Source organism: Acipenser ruthenus, chromosome 39, assembly GCF_902713425.1.
Source record: "Acipenser ruthenus chromosome 39, fAciRut3.2 maternal haplotype, whole genome shotgun sequence".
Classification (NCBI taxonomy): domain Eukaryota; kingdom Metazoa; phylum Chordata; class Actinopteri; order Acipenseriformes; family Acipenseridae; genus Acipenser; species Acipenser ruthenus.
The window spans coordinates 3,659,959-3,681,255 of NC_081227.1; the positions used below are offsets into that span (position 1 = coordinate 3,659,959).

General features: G+C 41.6%; 1 protein-coding gene across 6 annotated transcripts in view; it reads right to left on the bottom strand.

The window, feature by feature from the left end:
* LOC117966620 (protein turtle homolog B-like) overlaps positions 1–13,943 on the bottom strand; it is a 91,807-nt gene extending 77,864 nt beyond the window's left edge. For all 6 annotated transcript variants that reach the window (XM_059009646.1, XM_059009644.1, XM_059009645.1 and 3 more), the window contains exon 1: positions 13,603–13,943. In XM_059009646.1, the coding sequence (XP_058865629.1) occupies positions 13,603–13,666 (64 nt within the window). In that variant the 5' untranslated portion in view covers positions 13,667–13,943. The remainder of the gene's footprint in view (positions 1–13,602) is intronic.
* Between the last annotated feature and the right edge of the window lie 7,354 nt (positions 13,944–21,297).

Below are 21,297 nucleotides of genomic sequence, written 5' to 3' on the forward strand. Positions count from 1 at the left end.
CACCCTTTCCCTGCTAGAGAATCTCATGAAAAAAAAAGAACCAAGATAACACTTCCACAGCCAACACCCATTAAACTAAGTGCACTGTTATAGGAAATGGGAGATGTGCTGTAAGGGCCTGCATGTAGCTATTAGTAGCTCAAGCTGATTACTGGAAGTGCTAACATAACCTCCTCTTTGTACAACACAATGCTGCGCAGCATTTCACTTGTTGTCAGAGTGCTTCCCTAAATGCAATGTTTGTGTTTCTCTATGCAGAGGCTGTATCTCATACAGCGGCAGAGTGCACGGCCCTTTCTGTTAAACAGTATTACGAATGCCCTCACGCTCCAGCAACAATGAAAGAAAGCAAAACAGGGCAGGCAACTGTGGCTGAGTGGAGCTGGCCAATTATCCCAGGACCATGTGCTACAAGGATAATACACCTCTCCATTCATAATATCAGAATCGCTTCACAGCATGACACCCCAGCACAGCGCAGACGGTACTATACTGGAACAAAGTATTAAGAAAGTTTTTCTGGCTCCCTGATGTGTCCGCTTAATTATTCTGATTTCTGTTTTCATTTTACATATATATATTTAACATTGCTCACAGTGCCAGCAGAGCTTGTAGAAGTCAATTGTGTTAAAGTAAAAAACAAAACAGTCTAATCTGAAGCTGTACAGGATAAGGAACACAATAGAACACTTTAACAAAAAGCAGAACCAAAGCCTTCTTTCATTAAATCAAACTATATAGGCATCAAGTAATTAACAGCCTGTTCACAGTGGGGTACCTTATTAACACCAGCCTGTCTTTCAAAAAACAAGAATTAATGCAGTTTTAACAGCAAGTTCCTGGTGTGGTGAAGATATGCTGAGCCCAATTCAATTAATGTATTGGCGTGCGAGAAACGATAGCTATGTTTTATTAACAGAGCTAATGGGGGTTACTATTGCTCTAGATTGAACTGAAAATCTCGACTGACTGCCTTACCAGTTGTCTCAACTGAGAATCGTACTGTACAAGGAAGGTGCTCAGAACTTCCCCTTTCCTTGGTTACCTACTGTACACACATACACTGAAAACAACCAGGAGGTTACAACTTGAGAAATACATGGACTGGATTCTTCTGGCTTGAACCCCTCATTGTTACAGGCTTGCAAATCAAGGGTGATGTCTCACTACTTCATCAAAACTAACTCCAATACCAGATGTTCTGCAGTGGTTTTGATTGAATCGCCCCGATCAGGTCACCTCTCCTTGTTTCTCATCCATCTCTGCAAGAGGAACGCTGCAAGGAGCGACTGACAGGATCCCTACCACAGGATGAGCAGATACAGCACACGAAGGCCAATTCGTGATCTACAGAGACAGGCTGAAGCAACACGAGACTGATAAACCAGGGGAAAGAAAAGTGGTTATTCCATTAACCCTGTAGAGACCATCCTTCTGCTAGCACATCATCAGCATTCAACCTTTTTTCTTTGACTTTTTTTTTTGGAAGTAGAAGATCGCAATAAAAGAGGGAGCCTAGCGTGACAGATCAAATTGTCTTTAAATCTCTATTATTGCTGCAGATGTGTTTCCAAAAGCAATAAAACCAGATTATTAAAATAGACCCCCCCCCACCCCACAAAGCAGCCTGGCGACATACAAATTCCCCCCAGATGCGACCTGCAGTGGCTTTATACTCTGGTCTGATGAAGCTCTCATTTCCTGCGTTGCCTGACTGTCCCTCCTCTCTCCTCCGCTCTGTGCTTTTAACACACTTTTAATTTCACACACGGGCAGCGGGCTACTGAAAATCAGGAACACAGACGGTTGACTAGTCACTGGAAGCAGACCCCCCTAATCGGGCTCCCGTTTCACTAATGAAACTCCTGCCATTAGCTAAAGCTGATGGGGGTTTCACTGTTCTGCAACTGCCACTCATAAAAATCGGAGTTGTAATCTGTTAGATGTCCAGCAGGTGGCGTTGATGTATAGGGTCAACTTGTCTTTAAAAAGGATTTTACATTTTTTCTTGTGGGCAAGTAGGGTTAGTGACTCATCCCAGTCCTCCCCCAAGCTCCCACTTACAGGTACAGTAACACCCAGCACTAGCCATAAGAATACACACTATTGCCACCTTGTGGACACTAAATACACCACAACTAACTGAAATAAATTAAAAATACTATTTAAAAATGATGCCTAGCCAGCATCTTTCTTTCTCTACCTGCTCAACCTAATGGAGTATACAGTAGTCTTTTGTTAAAATACTGAGGTCTGCAGAGTGGCAATGCCTAAGTGATTGACTGTCAGGGAGAATTGGCTTTGTCAGTGCTATATTGACAGCCATTGAAGCAGAAGGTTTATTTTTATACACTACTGTGGGGGGTTCACAAGAGAACAGTTAAAGACTCAAAAGCTAATAAATGAATTTTGTAAACCGTATTGATTCCGGACTGTTCACAATGTTGGTCTCACATGAGTCCTAAACAACAGTATTTTAACGTACCCAAATCATGCTTCTTGAAAAAAAAAAAAAAAAAACATTTGACGTTTTCGAAGCATACTGCATGACAACAGTACATTTGCTTGAACCTGATGAATTTTTAAAAGGTTTTCTCTATTTTCTATCAGACCTCGTACAATGCCCCTGGGCACTCCCAATGCTCACTGACATTAAACTCTCAGCGGAAAGCAATGAACAAAAGTCTCACATTTTCTCAAAAGTCTGCTTACCACGAAATGTAGTGCTATCCCTGGAGCAAAAAATGCCTTGGGAAACTCTTAATGCCCTTCCATTCATTACATAGGAATCATTATGTGGACAGACGGTATGTATTTTTTAAAAAGCGCGTCAGTCACCAAGCAAAGCAACTGGTTGGCTTTTGAAAGGAGAGAAGGTTTGAAGGGGTGTAGACAATGTCACTCTGTAGATGAATTGGCCCAGGAGGTGCAAGACTTGTAAGCTCTACGTAGTAAATGGAAGCACAGAGCACAGGCATCTCACTGAGTTTGTGAAGATGACAATCCCACGCATCATCCAACACGATATGGCATCACGAGATGTAACATCAAGGAAAGTACAGACTGCAGCTGTTTCAGCAGTTTCCCCCAATCACACAGGACTTGTGACAAGACTAGAAAAAGCAAGGAGCACTGAGGCGACATCCCCCCGCATGAAACACAACAAGCACAGACACACGCGCTCTCAGGGGTGGGACTGCCAGGCTGTGCACAGATGATTCAAATCACGATGATTCCGGTCCAGGTTCAGATTGCTCTTTTTTTCACATCACTTGGGGAGATGTTCAGAAAGCATCAGTGCACCGGGTATTGGTTAGGAGGCCTGCCACTTTGAATTGAATGAATAACACACGGCAATACATTTCGTCTTTTAAAATGCTTGTGTTGTGCCCCATCAAAAGTGTTGTACAGTACAGAACACAGAACTGCCGCTAGACAACACAGACCTAAACAGTATAAAAGTCTTCAAGATAATCTTGCAGGGCTGTACAGATGTCCTGAATGCATTTTGGAATTGAGGTTTTTGAGTTTAGGAACTTTGAAAAGAGACACGCTCCCTGCGGAGAGACTATCTCCATCAGCAAACAGAACCTGGCAAAACACCTCCAAGTTACTGCAGCCAAAGATTTTGTGTTGAAGTTAAGACCGCACGTTACTAGAGCTGCAGCAAGTGTGGCAGAAAACATACAGCCTGTCACAGTCTCCTGATCCAGCCAGGCCAAGCACTGGTATAAATTTTCTGTAAACAGAGTGAAATTAATAGACAGTTCCGTTCCAAGTGCTGGCCTGTCAGGGCTTAGTGACTTATCGCAGTTTGACTACGAGCTGGCCTTGAACAAAAGCAAGGTGTCCAACTGCATCCCACACACACACACGCTGCTGCTAACGGATGTGTGCATGCCAACTGCAGCCACTTACCAGCAAATGTCCTGAATGATGGCATTACATTTGAAGACACAGCAAATGTACTTTCTAGTCTTCAGTAAAAGGGGATTGCAAATGAATAAGATACTAACCCAGCACCAGGTATCACTGTACTGATCAGCAAACATAATTATTAACACTGCCACAGAAATGAAATTTATTACACCTGGGAAATGTCAGCTGCAGCAACCTTCAGACAATGCTGTTCAAAGGACTGGTCAACCCGAGAATAACTGGTGACGTCAATCTGTGTGCCAGTTACTTCCCCAGACAGCCTCCAGTAACTGTGTTCAGTTATTCCTTTAGAAAAGGAAAGATCACTTGTCTGGCATCTCCATGAGTCTCCCCTCCTTGATTGATCACACAGTCTCTTCTTATGTAATGATCCAAAAAGTGGCAAATCTACATAGATCGCTGTTGAAATCTATTTTAACACAGCAAGGGTTTCCCGCCAGGGACGACTTATTGCCCCACATATTATTACGTATAATACAAACACATGCAAATTAGGACGCTGTTAACATCCACTGAGGTCTAGATCGTTAAAATAGACAGCACTGACGTTTGTTATTGCATTACACTCTGGAAACCTCTGTCTATTCTGTTGTTGGCATCCCTGACAAGTATTTGTTTAAGCTTGTTTCAGTCATAATGAGCAACAGAGCAGACTGAAAGAGGGCTGATGGTAGGCGTTCGGCTGACATTCCTGATGTTTCACTGTGTCAAAAGTGACTTTATGGGCCTTTTGCAGATGCCCACACCCGGCTACTGTGTAAGGAGGTGGCAAAATGAATCATCTGTCTTTCCAGAACAATTTTAACACCTTGCAGACCAGTCGTGTGGAAGTTCCTCCACTGACAGCATAAATACAGCTGATTCTAATGGGTATAGCCCAGGCAAACGATACAGTGATGTGAATGACACAGTGTGGTTTTAAACACTGTTCAGTAAATGCACAGCAGTAGCATGCAGAAAGCATGGTGAACTGCAACACAAACTGCATGTTTTATATTCTAATTTTTTTACAAGTAGGATTCAAGGAGCGGAAAGGGAAGAGGAGATATTTCCTGAGTTGAGTTCGCACTGCGGTGACGGAGTACTGCATTTGCAAGTCAGGCATGAATATTTAATGGTGCTCCTGGAAACAGCGAGGATAGGGCTGATAGCAGTGCATCGATGGCAGTGTAGGCAGAGAGAGACTGAGTGAGAGAGAGAGAGAGAGAGAGCTGTAAGATGAGACAGAGGACAGGAAACAGGTCTGCCAAGGGGCCATGTGAGACTAAATAAGAGGCACCACAGGCCAGGTCAAGAACAGCCCACCCAGCTCCACTCCCACTCTCCCAACACCGCCAGCCAGGATACACTAGAACACAGGAACTGTCTGTTACTGCATATGGGGAGATGAGTCTGCATTGTTACACCTAATATGGTCAATGGGTTTTTCCTGTAGCTTAGGAAAGAATTAGCAAACATGTATTTTTTAAGAAATGACAGTCTCACGTGGCTTCTGTTCTACTCGCACTTTCTATGTTGTTTAATCATGATATTCTCTCGTCTCTTCACAGCCTTCTTTCCTGGTATTAACCAATTAGCTGCTTCCCGTCATGACTGACATGCATTGCAGCCAGTAACATGCTTTGACCCCAAAGACATGGCTGAGGTGCGATGACCTAGGTTGTGACAGTGTAAGGGACTGCCTGACTCTGTTATCACATACAAACTGAGAGCATTCTTTAAACCTAGCATGATTCAGAGTTGATTGCTATGGAACTAGGAAGCACAGGAAACCACAAAAGGGCAGACAGCAAGCACTGCAAGCCGCTCAGTAAGTAGAGCTGAAAGACAGCTTTAAGGGAAAAATGAATCCGACACAACACTTAAAGCAGAAGAACCACTCAAAAGGATTGAAAAAAATAAATAAAAGAAAAGTTTCCTAGAAGTTTCTCTTCCTGAAGAAGCTGAGAGCAGCACTAATTGTTCTGCCCGATTACTGGCAGGGTTTTTACTGCGGGCGAGAGCTAGCCAAGCGTACAGCCTGCACAGCAAATCATCCTGACGCTGTGAACCCGGGACTGTGTTCCTTCTTTCATTTCTACAGTTATACATTCATTGCAAACAGTGCCTCGTCAGGCAGTCAATGCAGAATGTTTTACAGGTTCAAATGATGTATCATTTATTCGAAGATAGTCATGAAGCAGTGATGTGGACCCCTGCTTTGGTAATTGGAATGCGTGCTGGAGTTTAGCCAGGACACAATACTGAGTGGAGAGCTAAGCCCTGGGAACACAGAGTCACTTTGTGGCTTGGAACTTGGTTTCAGGACCCTTCATGGCACACCAGGGGAGACTTGAGGAGACTTATGGCACCATTTCAGCCAAGCTTGATACAGCAAAGTTGCCTCAAACTAGATCACCCAGTCTACCGGAGCCAGGTTTCAAGCCACTGCTCTTGAAAGATGACAACCAAAGATGAAAATCTGCCTGTTGCATGACAGCTACGGCATTCATTTCAGCTTGATTCTGAAAAGAAAATATATATATCTTGCCCTACCTTTAAATCCTGGGTTATCACCCCTGGTAGAAAACTCAGAATTGGATTAAAATAGAAATGTTAAAATATATATATTTTTGGGTGGTATGATAATGAAAAGCTCTCGGCTAACACAAAAATCTGATAAAAACTGTAGCCGTTTAATACTGAGTGATGAAGAAAATTACCGTACAGAAACAGCTTTCTTGCTGACAGTATTTAATCACCAGGTAATGGAAAACAAACAAGCCTGGTTTTCCAATTGTCTAGAGGCTCAGTAAATTCTACTTGGTTAGTCAAACTCAACAGAGACACATAAATCCCAGCTCCTGCTCGAGAAGACACTGCCTGCCACACATCGAGCGTGGACTGTCACCACTGCTGCCCAGCGCTTCTGTCACAACTCAGCACAGCAACCTGGAGATCCCAGAGGCTACCCGCTCACTTCTCAATACTTCAGATGAACCCAAATCCCGAGTGGTAGTGGAAGACCTACCGAACCCACTGAGCCACCAGGCAAAGAGTAACAGAGCTTACAGAAACATGTGTAGCTAATTTATTCCAAATGTCTTGGCACGGATCACCACTGTAAAAAGCTAAGGGCACAAATCAATTCAGTTTTAAGCAATGCAATATTTCTTTCAGACTTCTCCCTGGTTGATTTCAAAGTCGCCATGCACCGATCCTGAATATAATTATTATATACCGTACACTGAAACCTTGTTCCCCATGTTAACTATCTTGAATTAGAATATCACTGTGACATCATCTGACACATCTATAGAATTCCAAATCTAGAAAATGACTGTTCAAGAATAAATAGTATGAATCCCTCATTACCTACACATTAATAATGAAACAGCTTATAATGAACAACTGATGACATGCATTAGTATTAAGGCTGTCCAATTCCCTATCCTATTCTGAATGCAGGCTGTTCCCTCCCCCTGCCCCCATGTTTTAGCTGATGAAAGACAGTTGGCACCCCTGTTTTTAGCTCCCCCATTTCCCTTTCCCTAATATAGGCTGTGTGCTCTTCTGCAGTCCATCGTAGTCCCTGTCTGCTCCTGCAGTGGCACATGGCCGGCATTTTCTCACAGACTAATCAGTTTTTGGAAACGGGTCGCTAGGCAACCCGGCAGCCTCTCTCTGAGACGAAAGGGAAAGTCAGCACAGATATTGATGGGCTCGGAACGAAGGAAGCAGCCTCTTCCAGAGACACCGCTCACCAGCACAGCTTTAGGGAGAAAAGCAGCAGCAGCAGCAGACAAGTAGTGGTTGCACCAAGCCCAAAGAAATACCAACAGCACGTAAGATAATGTGTGCTCCTTCTGTATATCGTGGTAAGGAAGGAGCCGCGTTCAGTTTGCAGGGGAGCGGAGAAGCATTGCAAAGCTTTGCAAAGCCCTGTCTATTTGAAGGGTGCCCATACACTGTATGTCCCTGGAAATGGACTGCTGCTGGCCTGTTCAGTGCTCTAAGGCTCTCGTTGAAGATTTTCAGTGCTACGCCCCTTAACCAGAATCAGGCACTCTCCCTACTCTGAACCCTGGCAGTCCCAACTGACCTGTGATCATTAGGATCGTTATGAAATACGTGCTGGTGTTTAGAAACCACATTTACAATATCAGAATTATATGGCAAGTGCTTTTTTCAATGTTTTTTTTTTTTCTTTTTGATGAAAAAATAAAATATCATTAACATAAAACAAAGGCCTGAGGCATTTCTAGTATGGGACATACAATGATCAGTACACTGAACAAATCACTAATCTGAACAGAGTCTGGTACCAACGGGGTTGAATTAGTAAGAGTCTACAATAGAAGAATAGGTAGAATTACATAATGTAGATAGACAGATTCAGGACACAGATAGACAAACAGACAGATAGATAGATAGATAGATGGATAGATAGATAGATAGATAGATAGATAGATAGACCCCCTGGTCTTTAGGAACAGAGACTGTTAACACTGACTGAGTAAAGGGATTGCTTTCCTAGCCTGTGTCCTTGAGCTCTCCTATTTCAACGTATTGAAATATCCGTCTTCTCTCGGCTGCGCTCCTGAAATTCCATTTGTTTCTACACGTAGTTCATTTCTTTTGCTGCCACTCTTTATTCAACATAATTACAAGCCGGTCTGTGATTTCCAGGGATACTTCTTTAGTCCCAAGAGAGAGACCGAAATAATAAAAAGAGTATGAACTGGAGTGCATGGAAAAGGGTTAGACCCTTAATCACCATTATTTATTGGTTTAGCCAGGACCCAGTGAGATGTATAACTTGTATCTTGGGGGGGGGGGGGGGGGTATCGGGGGAATTGAAGGTTGTGTAAAACAGCAGCTGTACTTCCAGACGAATGTATTGAAAGTCAAAAGAGCATCTCTCTGTATCTGGCTATAGTTTTAATGATCTAAACAAATCTTAATACTGTGGCCCTCAAGCCTGTAGTTCTGCTCCAGATTGACCTCTCTCCTCTGTACAGTATTACAGTAAATTATTAAGGGCAGTAATGAATCACACTGGAGAAATCAGCAAAAGGATAAACACAGAATGTCTCGCACTTCCTAGAAAACGGATTCTATTAATACAAAGAGTATCATTATTAGGGAAGAAATTGTAAAGTAATGTACATAATTGTGTGCACCAGGGCCAGGGCTCCTAAGATACATTAAGGATAAGTATCATGCAATAAACACGCACACGGATATTGAAACTGACGACCCCCAGGAGTATCACAGGAAAGGAGCTCTGCTGAGCTGCCTTTGAATCAGCAATTTGGGGAAAGCGCAGAATCCAGGCCAGTGGCAGAGACAGCCCCGACAGCGTTTGTTTTTTCTGACATGGGTTTCTTGCAGGTCATCACAACCAGCATATGTGTCTTCTTTATGAATTCAAGTTGCCCCTGCCTTTAATGCCGTAACAGTGTCTGCTTGTACTCCAGCATCATTCTTCCACTGTTAAGCCTCCTGTGTGGAATCAGATCTTGTTAGCTGACCAGTTAGTTTATACTCTCTAACTGTAGTTTCCTCTCTGAAACTGCCTGACTCCTGCTACTTGTAGCAGAAAGTGGGGTGGAAATCTGCATAAAGTGGAGCGCATTTTACAGAAACCCCTACAGATCTCATGCAGGGTACTACAGCTTTAAAAATAAGAAACTCTGTTTCTTTAATGTCTCACACAGTCAAAACTCGGACCTCTTATAGAAGGAGAAACGCAACCATTTCCTTCCAGTAATGCCCACCAAGGTGATTGATACAGTCTGTCTCACTACGACTACCTTTGCCGGTAGGTATCTTGGGAGAAGAATGTTTCAGGAACACAATTACAGCTGTCTGTCTGTCGGGAGAGATGGAGGTGACATTTCAGGGCTTGCTGCTGTGTCACTGACGAATGCCCTCAGTCCATTGAAAGGGACACGGAGGCAGCTATAAGATCCATGTCAGACCTGCCCCTGACTAATCCATACATTCAGGTCGCTGTCCCCAGGCTTTTGTCATTGTCACAGTAATCTTCCATCAGCCCCAGCAGTTCATTATTCATAAGCGGTAGAGGTTGTTACAGCAGACAGGTTGCCTTTCTCTGAAATTCCTAAGGCGCTTGTCCCTTGAGACGCCGCCATTTGATCGTTGAAACTTATATACAGTGCCGTGGGGGGCTATTTACACTTCAGAAAGAGATGTTTACACCACCATTAAAAAGCATGTTTAGTAAGCTTTATGGTGTATGGTGGAGCCCTCAAACATTAACATCAAAAGGAGATCTTTTATTTCATCTTTTGCAGTTAAAGTATATTGGAAATGAGTCATTATTTAAGCATTTTGGTAGACTATTATATTTCAAATGAACCAACTATGCACACATATCATTGAAGCCACTGCTACAGAAACACAGAAACAAACACAGAACCGTGCTGAAGCAAAAGTATAGTCAAGGGCAGCAACAGCAATAAGAGGGGTCTATAATGACACCCAAGCATGTTACAAACCACTAACAATTAAAGCTTCAAAGTGTACACAACTGCTACTACATGCAGTACTGTATCATTACACCTTCGCTTAAACAGGCTTGATTAGTATTTACTTACAACACAGCAGCTGTGGATGGATGCATGCTGGACTGTGAACTGCAGCCCCTCGCTCGATCTGTGCTTCTGCAAAAGCAGCTCTGCAAGGTCTTCTTGTGACAAGATAACAGCAGAGCGATGATGCTTTAATTCAGCCCACACCCGAGATAACTACAGCCAGGCCTGCGTGTGTGTGAGTGTGTGTGTAGGATAGCGGTGTGACATTCATTCAGCTGTACAGATTAGTCATAATCAGTTTAAGGGAGATAGACGTTATTGGGCATATGTCCATAATATCATGTTTAAGAATCCACTGCCCCCACCGTGGGGTTTGCACAGGAATTCAACAAGAATTTTAATGTTACAGGCTGGTGCCACAAACCCTGGAGGTGTCCGATCAATTGGCGGCTTTACAGCGCTGGAGGCTTCCTAAAAAGGATGCTTTTTAATTGGGTACAGTCTGTGTTGGTACAAGGCTGGAGCTTTTCCAGAACGATGCTGGTAAGAGTGAAAGTGGTTGCCAGCTGACAGCTTCGGAACCCAGTATTAGAGTAGGATAAAGCTGCAGAAAGTGCATGTTTAGATGAATCATGGATGTGTGTGTGCGTGCGTGTGTGTATAGAGGAGGATGCGCACGTGGGCACAAGTCTCTTGTACAAGGTTGGGTTCATTCACAAGCCTCTAAAGGTCTTAGCTTGAGTTTAGGCTAATGCAGCACTCCAGCACAATGGACAGTCTGCATAGAGCCACATGGGGTTATTGAGGTTCATTGGCAGATCTTTAATAGGAGCCAGTGGCATAATCCCTCACCATTCATTAAAAAAAAAAAATCTTCAATACTACATTAGAGCTGTCAGCTGTATCGTGAACATGGACTACATCCCTGTTCCTTCACTGAATGAGAGGGAATGGGCAATCATAAGTGGCTCTCAAGACAGAGCAGGGATGGAAATAAAGACTCCCATTGCATAACATTCCTGATTGTACTATGAGTTTACTACGACAGACCTGAGCTTGTTGCCTGTATACACCGTGGCTGGTATTAAAACCTGGAATGGGTTTGCAACAGAAATCTTATTTCCATCCCTGTACAGCCTTCAATATGCAAGCAAATGAGATGTCACCAAGTGTCACCAGCATGAAAAGAGCTTGGGTTACAGCTAATCAATTAAATCCCTAAATGATACCTCTATGCATCACCCTAGAGGAGAAATACTCCTCCATACAGTGGCAGTCTAATGCAGAAGCTGCTCTTTTGCTTAAACAGAGCTGCCAAAAGCACTATACACCTAGCTGGGAACAGTCTGATCCTCCAAGACAGTGAGTCTGGCTTTTAAAAAAGCACCAATTCATCCAGACATGAGACATCAGCATTACCCTGCAAGATACCTAATTTACTACAGAGACACAGCACTTACTGGTACACGGCATATGAAACAGAAAACCCCCCATCACAGACATTCACACCTGCCATGGATAATATTTCATGCTCTCTGTGTTGTTAATGTACATACCTGCCACATGAAACAAGCACTACAGGCACATTATAGATGCCTACTGTGGTTTTTTTTCTGTTTTGCAAATTGTTACTGAATGCTGACTCTGCCAAGAGTGAGGCAAGCATTACAATATTATTTTAAAAATGCATGGCTCTATAGAACGGAATAGTACATTACAAATAAACGAGGAAGTATGTGAAACTCTGTGTTTAAGTGCACTGAAGCACATCTTTATAAGAAAAATATGCACGCTGTTTTTTATTAGCGCACGTTGTGTTGGATTTTAAAGTGGTGCGTCTCCTGCTGGCGCCATCTGGTAATGCAAGGTTATCTTAGTCCAATATTGCTGCCGACAAGAGAACATTACTTTACACTTTAATGTAATACAGATTATTTCATGCGGTGTACTTCTTCCCCGGGTTATTTTACATGTAAATGTTTATATCAGCACTCAACAGTATACAATTATATTACGTCGGTTTAGTTTGTGAAGTATGTAATTAATCACGAAAAACAAAAATATACAAGGGAAAACAATTTTTAAAAAAATACGTTTAGGTTTTGGTTGAAAAACATTTATGTACAACTTTTTTTTCTCAACACAATTTTAAAAAGTGAATTCCTTCATTAGATATTAATAATACCCTATTATCGGTCTGACTGATTGCTAAATAGGCCTACTCGTTTAAAATAAATCGTTACATTATATGCACAAGAACCAACGCATCTGTTGCGGTTACAATAAGCAAGCGACTTTGCGAGAAGAGCAACACATTACAGCTGTGAAAATACAAAATGCGGTGCTGTGCGCTGGAGAACGCCATGCTGCATCACGCCCCTTCATCATAGATACTATAAGACAGCCTTCGAGTGCACTTACACACAACACACCCATGGAAAGATCAATAACCACTTCAGAAGCACTCCAAGAGGGATCCGCTATATTTGATTTTTTTGTGTCAAAAGGGTGTCAAAAAAGCTATACTGTTGGTTGGTAAGCTGTTGCCAACATTACTACAGCACACAGCCTCTGCAATTATTAGGGAGATTTGTATTTTGGTTGCAGCCTGCGATAGACTGCATACTAATCTTACACTAACCGCTTAAATATATACATTACGTTTACACAAGAGGTACCACTAACACGTGTAATAAATGGCAAAGCAATATATATATATATATATATATATAAGTTTTTATTTATTTATTTAGTCGAATTCCACTACACCGTGAAATGCAATAACAACACTAATAAAAATAATAATAATAATAATAATAATAATAATAATAATAACACATCCTCATACCACTGCACATATAAGCTTCTTAATATTACACTCTTACAATGTATTACTCGCCAGATTTTTTTTTTTTAAATTAAATTACTCACAACTTAACCAGGTTTGTTACAGCGCAAACGAGTTTATATGCAACTTTCTCATTTTGTCTAACGTAATATTGCAAGAAAAAAAGAAAAACACAAAACACAACAGGATGCAAACGAACAAGAAGCAGAGCACGCGAAAACTTGAGCGCCACAAACAGCACCCGCACCACGGCATAGACATTGCACTTCAACTCACCTTGAGCCGCCGTTCCTTGGGTCCTGATTACACTTGCTATCAAAGTAGCCACATACCAAATCATAGTACTACTGCCAGCCGCAAGGAAACCACATCATATCTCAATGTGCATTTCTTTCAGTAAACCTTGCATCGCCTTGACCCCAGGACAGTGAACGCGCAATCCCCAGATGACAGCCTTTTTTTTTCTCATGCCCTGTTCACTTGTTCTTCTGTGCTTGCCTTCAGTCTTCCCATCCTCTTCTCTCCATTCGCATCCCCTCTTCACAGATAGAGCACCTGCACCAGCGAGCTGAACGCAACCAGAGCTAGCTCAGGAGTCCACAGCGAAACCAAGCCTGGGAATTTAGAGTCTGGATCCGCCCCCGCCGCGATCTCATTGGACGGTGTGGGAGGACCGTGGGCGTGGATTGGCCGCTCCTCTCGTCATTCGGTTTCGCCAGTAGAAGGCGAGCCCGGCTTCAAGGTGAGGTGGAGCGTGCAGTTGCACCGGAGCCGCAGTATCATGCGCAATAACAGAGAAAGCCGAGTTAGCATCTTCTCATGTCTCCCTCTGGATTTTTTTTTTTTTACACTCAGCTGCATTGAAGTTTACAGAGGGAGAGAGCGAATGAGTGCCTGACTTCCAGATGTGTTCCGCGCACGCTGTAAAAAAAAAAAAAAAAAACAACTTAAATTTAAACCAGAAGACGTTGTAACTGCTCTTGTAAAATAAACACATTTAATTTGGGATGGCTCGTTTTCAGAACTGTAGCTGCCCCTTTCTGGAGTGTTGGGTGTTTTGAGTTTTTCCAGTTGTCAGCTCTCATTAATTATTGCTGAAATAAATCGGACTGCACTTAAAATACTAAAATTTCAACACTTTCCTTTTGGACTTAGATTAGAAGAGACATTAACCATTTTGTGTAGAGATACCAGCATTCACAACTTTTAAGTTCCTAACTTTGGTACATGGACGTAAACTGTCCCAACCTTGCTACGGTACGAACTGTATTAGCAGTTACCTCACTACTCTATGTATGTAGGGCAGCAGTGTGGAGTAGTGGTTAGGGCTCTGGACTCGGAGGGCTGTGGGTTCAATCCCCATTGGGGGACACTGCTGTTGTACCCTTGAGCAAGGTACTTTACCTAGATTGTTTCAGTAAAAACCCAACTGTATAAATGGGTAATTGTATGTAAAATAATGTGATATCTGTATAATGTGAAATAATGTATAATGTGATATCTTGTAACAATTGTAAGTCGCCCTGGATAAGGGCGTCTGCTAAGAAATAAATAATAATAATAATGTTGTAATGTAGCAATTCATTCGTTTCAGGATATTTTACACACTTGTTTCATTGCGTGACATTTTAGAGTGTGGCATGGAAAGTGGTTTAAGTTATTTTTGTCATTCCAATGGAAAATTGGAGAAGGTAAAATAAGCAGCGAACAGAAATACCACATAAAAAAAACACACTCGAGTAAAGAGCCACACACTTACAGTGCCTTGTGTTCATTGGTTTGACGTTTCGGATGAATTGCTACCGACAACTTTGCTGCAATGTAAAGCATGACGTCACTATGTTCAGAGAAAGCGTCGTGCAAAAATGAAAGCTCAGAAGTGAATCAAGACTGTCAAAGATCACAAACAGTAAGTCTGAGCTGTGCCCTGTCATTGCCCACCCACTTCCAAAGACCTTTGAGAAAAAAAAGTTGCGTTCATAAAGTCTGAAACTCCACTCAGCACGCAAGAACAGAGTGGGCGTGAGAGAGGGAGCAGGGCAGGAGTGTGACGGTTTGGTGGAGTCATCTGTACTCATACATCGCAAGAAACCAGGAAAGAGGTACGCATGACAGAAACGAACCTTCCTAGGTTAATATATGACTCCATGTACACTCCGACAGCTTGGGACAGTTCAGGCTTTTCAACTCGCATCGCAATGCATTCTGGTACGTTCTACCTGTTTCAGGTACCTTTCACAGCAGGACTACACTTCCCAGAATGCATTGGGGGTGTTAGTTGAAAAACCTGAACTGCCCCTAATGTTCTAGTGTACATGGATTCATATGGTAACCCTATGTATGACCAAAGGGTCCTGGATATTTCTCAATAAATCAAAGACCTGCTGCAACTTCTGATCGTAGGTCTGTTTCTTATGGGCCTATATGTGCCTTCACTTACAAACTCAACCCTTACAATAATTGCCAACCAAATCCCTTAACTCAATGGGCACTTTTACATACAATCTTGCATTGCACCTGTCTCTTACCAGGCAGTAAACCTAAGAACAAACAGAACATTCTTAATCAAGTAAACCACAAGCCGTTAGCTGACTGATACCAGGGCCAGGGAGATTATTAAAGTAAGGGTGAATACTCTAAAGAATTGAAAGACCAGGTATCTATATAGTGTTTTCCAGGACACTAGGTCTGTTGGTGTATATACCCTTAGCTATACTATACTGTACGTTGAGAAGGCTGTGTGGTCCAGTGGTTAAAGAAAAGGGCATGTAACCAGGAGGTCCTCGGTTCAAATCCCACCTCAGCCACTGACTCATTGTGTGACCCTGAGCAAGTCACTTAACCTCCTTGTGCTCCGTCTTTCGGGTGAGACGTACTTGTAAGTGACTCTGCAGCTGATGCATAGTTCACACACCCTAGTCTATGTAAGTCATCTTGGATAAAGGCGTCTGCTAAATAAACAAATAATAATAATAATATGTCATAATGAAATGAGGGCATATTTAACTTTAATACAAACTCTCAATCTGCAAATCATATGATGTGTTACTTTCTCATTATATTGTGGAGTAAGTAAGAAAAGTGCTGAAAGTGGTAGTCTTGACACTTACTGTGTTGGATCTGGTAGCAGTATGCTTGACACTATTAGAGAGCATATGACTTCTGCAGACTTTCTAATTAAAGCACAGTAGATTAAAGAGACAGGAGGATATATGCAATTCTGTTTAAACCTAAGAGGGTTTGTGTAATCAAGCCTGGCATAGTGTTGTAAGGAGCTTGAAAAGAGGAAGAAGGGGTCAATGTTAATTACAAATGTGGGGAGACGAGAGGAGCAGAGATGCCAGAGCCCGCGCACCAGCTTCTAAACCGGCAGACTCCTCAACTCAGAAAGGAGAAGCAGGCAAGTTATGAGTGATGTTCATTCCTACAACATGGCTGAACCGGAGACCCCGCACACCTCAAGCAAGCATCTTAACCACTATGCAAAAGAGCCGGGCTCGTCTGTATTCGTGGTTTTAGAGCTTTTAACCTCATCTCAGCGACAGGACAGAATCCTGTAGCTGCAGCGTATCACATCACACTGCCCTTTATACAAGCATAGGCTTGACGTTATAAAAAAAAGCATTTAGCTGAAACAGCTTTTAAGGGTGCGAACAAATTGCACTGCCAACTAACAGAGTGGAGTGCACAGAAGGATAAACAGTAACAAAAAAAAACAAAAACACGTATTCATCTTCTTAAAGAGAAGCCCAGCTTCAAAATCAAGATGCTTTAATATCAGGTAACATTATGGCCCCTGCTTTTCTGGATAACAGAAAATATCGAAAAGTTTCTAAGACAGGCTCAAAATCAAGTAGTATTTATAGACATGTGCACATGTTTCTGTTAGCACACAAAATAAACGCATCCCTGCTGTTTGGTGCAGGAGTAATTACAGGGCCTTTCTTCATAAACTAAAGTAATCTCAAAAATGTTCTTTTAGTGTGACTCATAAAAAACAGTGTGTACTCTAGGCAATACAGTACATGCATTTCTCAAGTGGAGCACTAATGAAGCCACATAAGATGCAGCTAAAAGCAGCAGAGCTAAAAATAACCTAGTTCCAGTATTGCTTTTCCTATGTGAAGGTGGTAAAGCAGGTGGGTGTTGCAATCTACATTATGAAGGACGGCACTGTATATTGAGGTATTAACTTTGCATATTGCACTTTTTGAACTGCTCTCCCTGTTCAGTGGAACCTTTGTGTATGCTAATGACTGCATCTAAAATTGTTTCTTCTAACTCGTATAAACTATATGTAAAACCTTTTTTTTTTTTAAAAAAACAAAAAAAACATGTGCATTTGGAATATTCAAAACATGATTGTGATAAAGAGCGTTGATTGCAAAATCTTGGTTAGAGGTCTTGAACAAATGGTTTTTATGTACCAAATTTGAAACGCTCAATCACAATTCTAAGGTCAAACAGCAGGAAAGCGAAATCAATTAGACAAACCTTTCGGCTACACTGACCGAGGCACTCGCCTAAACGTTTGTCCTATTGAGATCTTGCAGTTTTCCTTCAGAATCACTTCAGCACAATTCTGTTCCTGTTCATCGCTGTAGCCAGTGTCTTTCTGTGAGCACTCTGCTCACACCCACTGTTTAACTAATAAAGACCACCGTGTGTGAATGCAGTGTAAATTAATACTGGCTCCTGCTGCTCTCCTGACAGCTCCACTTGGAATTCAAAGTAGCAACATGGATAGACGGAGCCTGTCACAGCAGAACTAGACAATTGTTCTAGCACCAGAAGCTGCTGTTTCTCTCCACTTGTCAGTGTTGTCTTTTTATTAAATCCTCAGATCCCAGCTGTGACGGGCAGGGAGCACAACAGTTTTATCTCTGAAGCTCCCAATTCGCTGGTTCTCAGGTGACAGCTTGTCCACATCAGACAAGATCTGCTCTCACAATGGGAAGTACCTAGTGAGGCATTGCTGGCAGAAAGTAAAAAGGTGTTTGAGAAGAAACAAAAGCCAGTTCAAAGCGTGGCAAATTGTTTGTACGGTTAGACCTAAGGGATGCTTTATAGCAGCTGCATTTTCAGAACACTGTAAAACAATCAATTTGCATCATAATAATCAAACTTATCATTTACCCTCATTGACATCAAACTTATTTTCAAAAAAGATGACGGTATCCTTGACGCACAGAGCAGTGGAATCTGTGAGTTACACAGTTCAGCTCTCTGCAAGATAATTCAGTTCCCCTTGCGTGGTGCCCTACGATCAGTGTTTGTATTTCTGCCTGCTGAACTAACTCTTGCCTCCCTCTCCTCAGCTCACAGCTTAATTAGCGCTTGGCAACACAAGAGGAAAATGACAATTGAGCTGCCAGGTTTCAGAAAGAAAGAAAGAAAGAAAGAAAGAAAGAAAGAAAGAAAGAAACCTCCTAATCTTGCTACAGGGGGAAGCGTCCAAGTTTCACCCTGAAAACAATAATAAAAAGCAAAGGAAATGCAAAAAAAAATCAATTTAAACGGCATTTGAATCATCGATCATATAAAAATAGCAAAAAAAAACAACATGTACCTTTGCACTTGCTTATTTGTGTTGCTGCTGTAAGTTTTAAGATTTGCACTGGTGGAAATGTTGACCAACCTGACCCAGCATGTCTGGGATTAATATCCAGTTCAACCTCTTTTTGTATCTCTTAGGATATAAATTCAAAGCGCTGATGCAGTGTCACACCTAGGACTGTCCTGCAGCCTCATGTTAAGTGACTCATCAGAATTCTTTGTACAGTTTGTGACCTGGACATTGGAAAAGGCACAGAGGTGAATTTGTCAACAACAAAGCTGAAGATAATAGGAGCTGAAACGGGCTCTGAAAAGCAATACCTGCTCATGTTGAGCTGTGAATAGTTTGCAGATTGTAGATGGTTAAGCGTGTACTTTAACTCATACCAGAAGGGGGCAGATCTGTGAGACAGTGTTTGGATACAGGCAGATGAATCAAGAGTTATTCACACACCACCTCACCGCATTGACTCATAGCTCACAGGAACATTCTGTTGTTTCAGCTTTGGCACTTTTCAGGAGTGCAAAATCTTTCTATATATATATTTTATTATTATTATTATTTTTTGTCGTGATATGAATTTTGAATGCTGCCAGACAGCTTAAAACAGCAACAGCAATAAAAATAAGCAAGTGCAACGGTACATTGCTATTTTTAAATCATGGATGAATAAATAGCATTAATTGATTTTTTACATTTCCATTGCTTTTTCTGAGTTATTAGTTTTACGGCTCATTATTTTCAGGGTAATTCTTGGACACTTCCTCTGTAGCAAGATTAGGAGGTTTCTTTCTTTCTTTCTTTCTTTCTTTCTTTCTTTCATTCTTTCTTTCTTTCATTCTTTCTTTCGCCCCAAAACAATACTGACCTGAACAACCATTTCTGCTGTTCTGGCATCTCTATTATTTGTGGGGCTGGCTGCTTTGGAGTCGGCTGGCCTGAGACCCCAACCCCATTAATGATAGAGAGACCTTTCCAACCAACAAGAGAAGAAGAACGTAAAAAGAAAAAAAATGACAGCATAATTAATAGATGACCCAAGGAAAATGGTGTGGATAGAGATGGACAAAAGACTATTGTAACCCAGGTGAAAGGTGGCTGTGTTAGACCACTGACTCTCCATATATACCTGTACCTATTGTAACACTTAATGTATTTGCTTACGATTGTAAGTTGCCCTGGATAAGGGCGTCTGCTAAGAAATAAATAATAATAATAATGATATACAGTTATGAAGGAGACATTTTGTGTTAGTTTGGACAATTTTACATAAACATTTAGTCAATGGATCTATTTGTTATGTTAGTTAGGTAGTTAGGTAGGTAGGTAGTTAGTTAGTGTTTTAAGGGTTTGTGTAACTTGTAAGTTTCCAAGTAAAGAGCGTTTAATTGTGTTGTATCTTGTAACAACCCTTACAAAAGTGTCTCATAGTAAAGCATAGCAAAGAGTAATAAAGCATAGTGAAGGCATGCTAAAGCATAGGCAAGCATTGTAAATAACAAGGAGGTATAGTAAAGCATATTAAACAATGGTAAACCTGGTAAATGCTGGTAAATGGATCGTATAACCACAGGAAAACTGCAAAAATACTATGCAAATGTCATCTTTTATAAGGGAAAACAATTTGCTGTACAATTCATGGCTCTTGTTCATTACAAAAATCTGCTGTTGAGATAAGCCAAGTGCTAGGCACAGAATGGGCACATTTTTTAAAGCTTCTCTTTCCCCTGCTGTGTTTCCCCGACCTTGGCAAGATGCTTAAAATAAAAAAAAAATCAATAAAAAAAGCCTCTGTCTTTGTACCTTTACAAAACAGGGTGTGGCTGGTAGATACGCAGAATTAATTATTGACCGTTTTTAGACAATATCTTGAAATTCATTGTTTACCTGCCATCCAGTACATGGATTGGTTTATTCGTTGACTGATTGATCAACTGGAAATGATTACATGGTTAATGGTCATGGTCTTTGTAAAGAATGATGATATAGTGAAAGCGAAAGCTATTCAACCACTGAGGAGAAACACCAAGAGTTCAATAGTCATTGAAAAGAAAGAGCGATGATGATGATGATGATGATGATGATGATGATGATGAGGTGAATAGATAGATTTGCATTTTAATACAAACACCAGGGATCCTGGTGTCTAAACGTTCAACGTTGTATTTTCCAGTGTTTACAATAAATGGTCTCAAACCTTCACAAGAAGCACTCCAAAGCATCTGTAATTGTACTGCCTGTCTGTAGTTTACAGCTTACTGGCCAGGACGAGATGGTATATAAGTGGTGCAATCGGAGACCGATACAGAGGTGATGCATAACATCAGAGCAGACCACCCCCTATGAAGCTTTGCGGAGACAGATATTGTGTTCTCAGAATTCCCTGCCACTCCCGGGCTCCTTGCCTGTGCTGC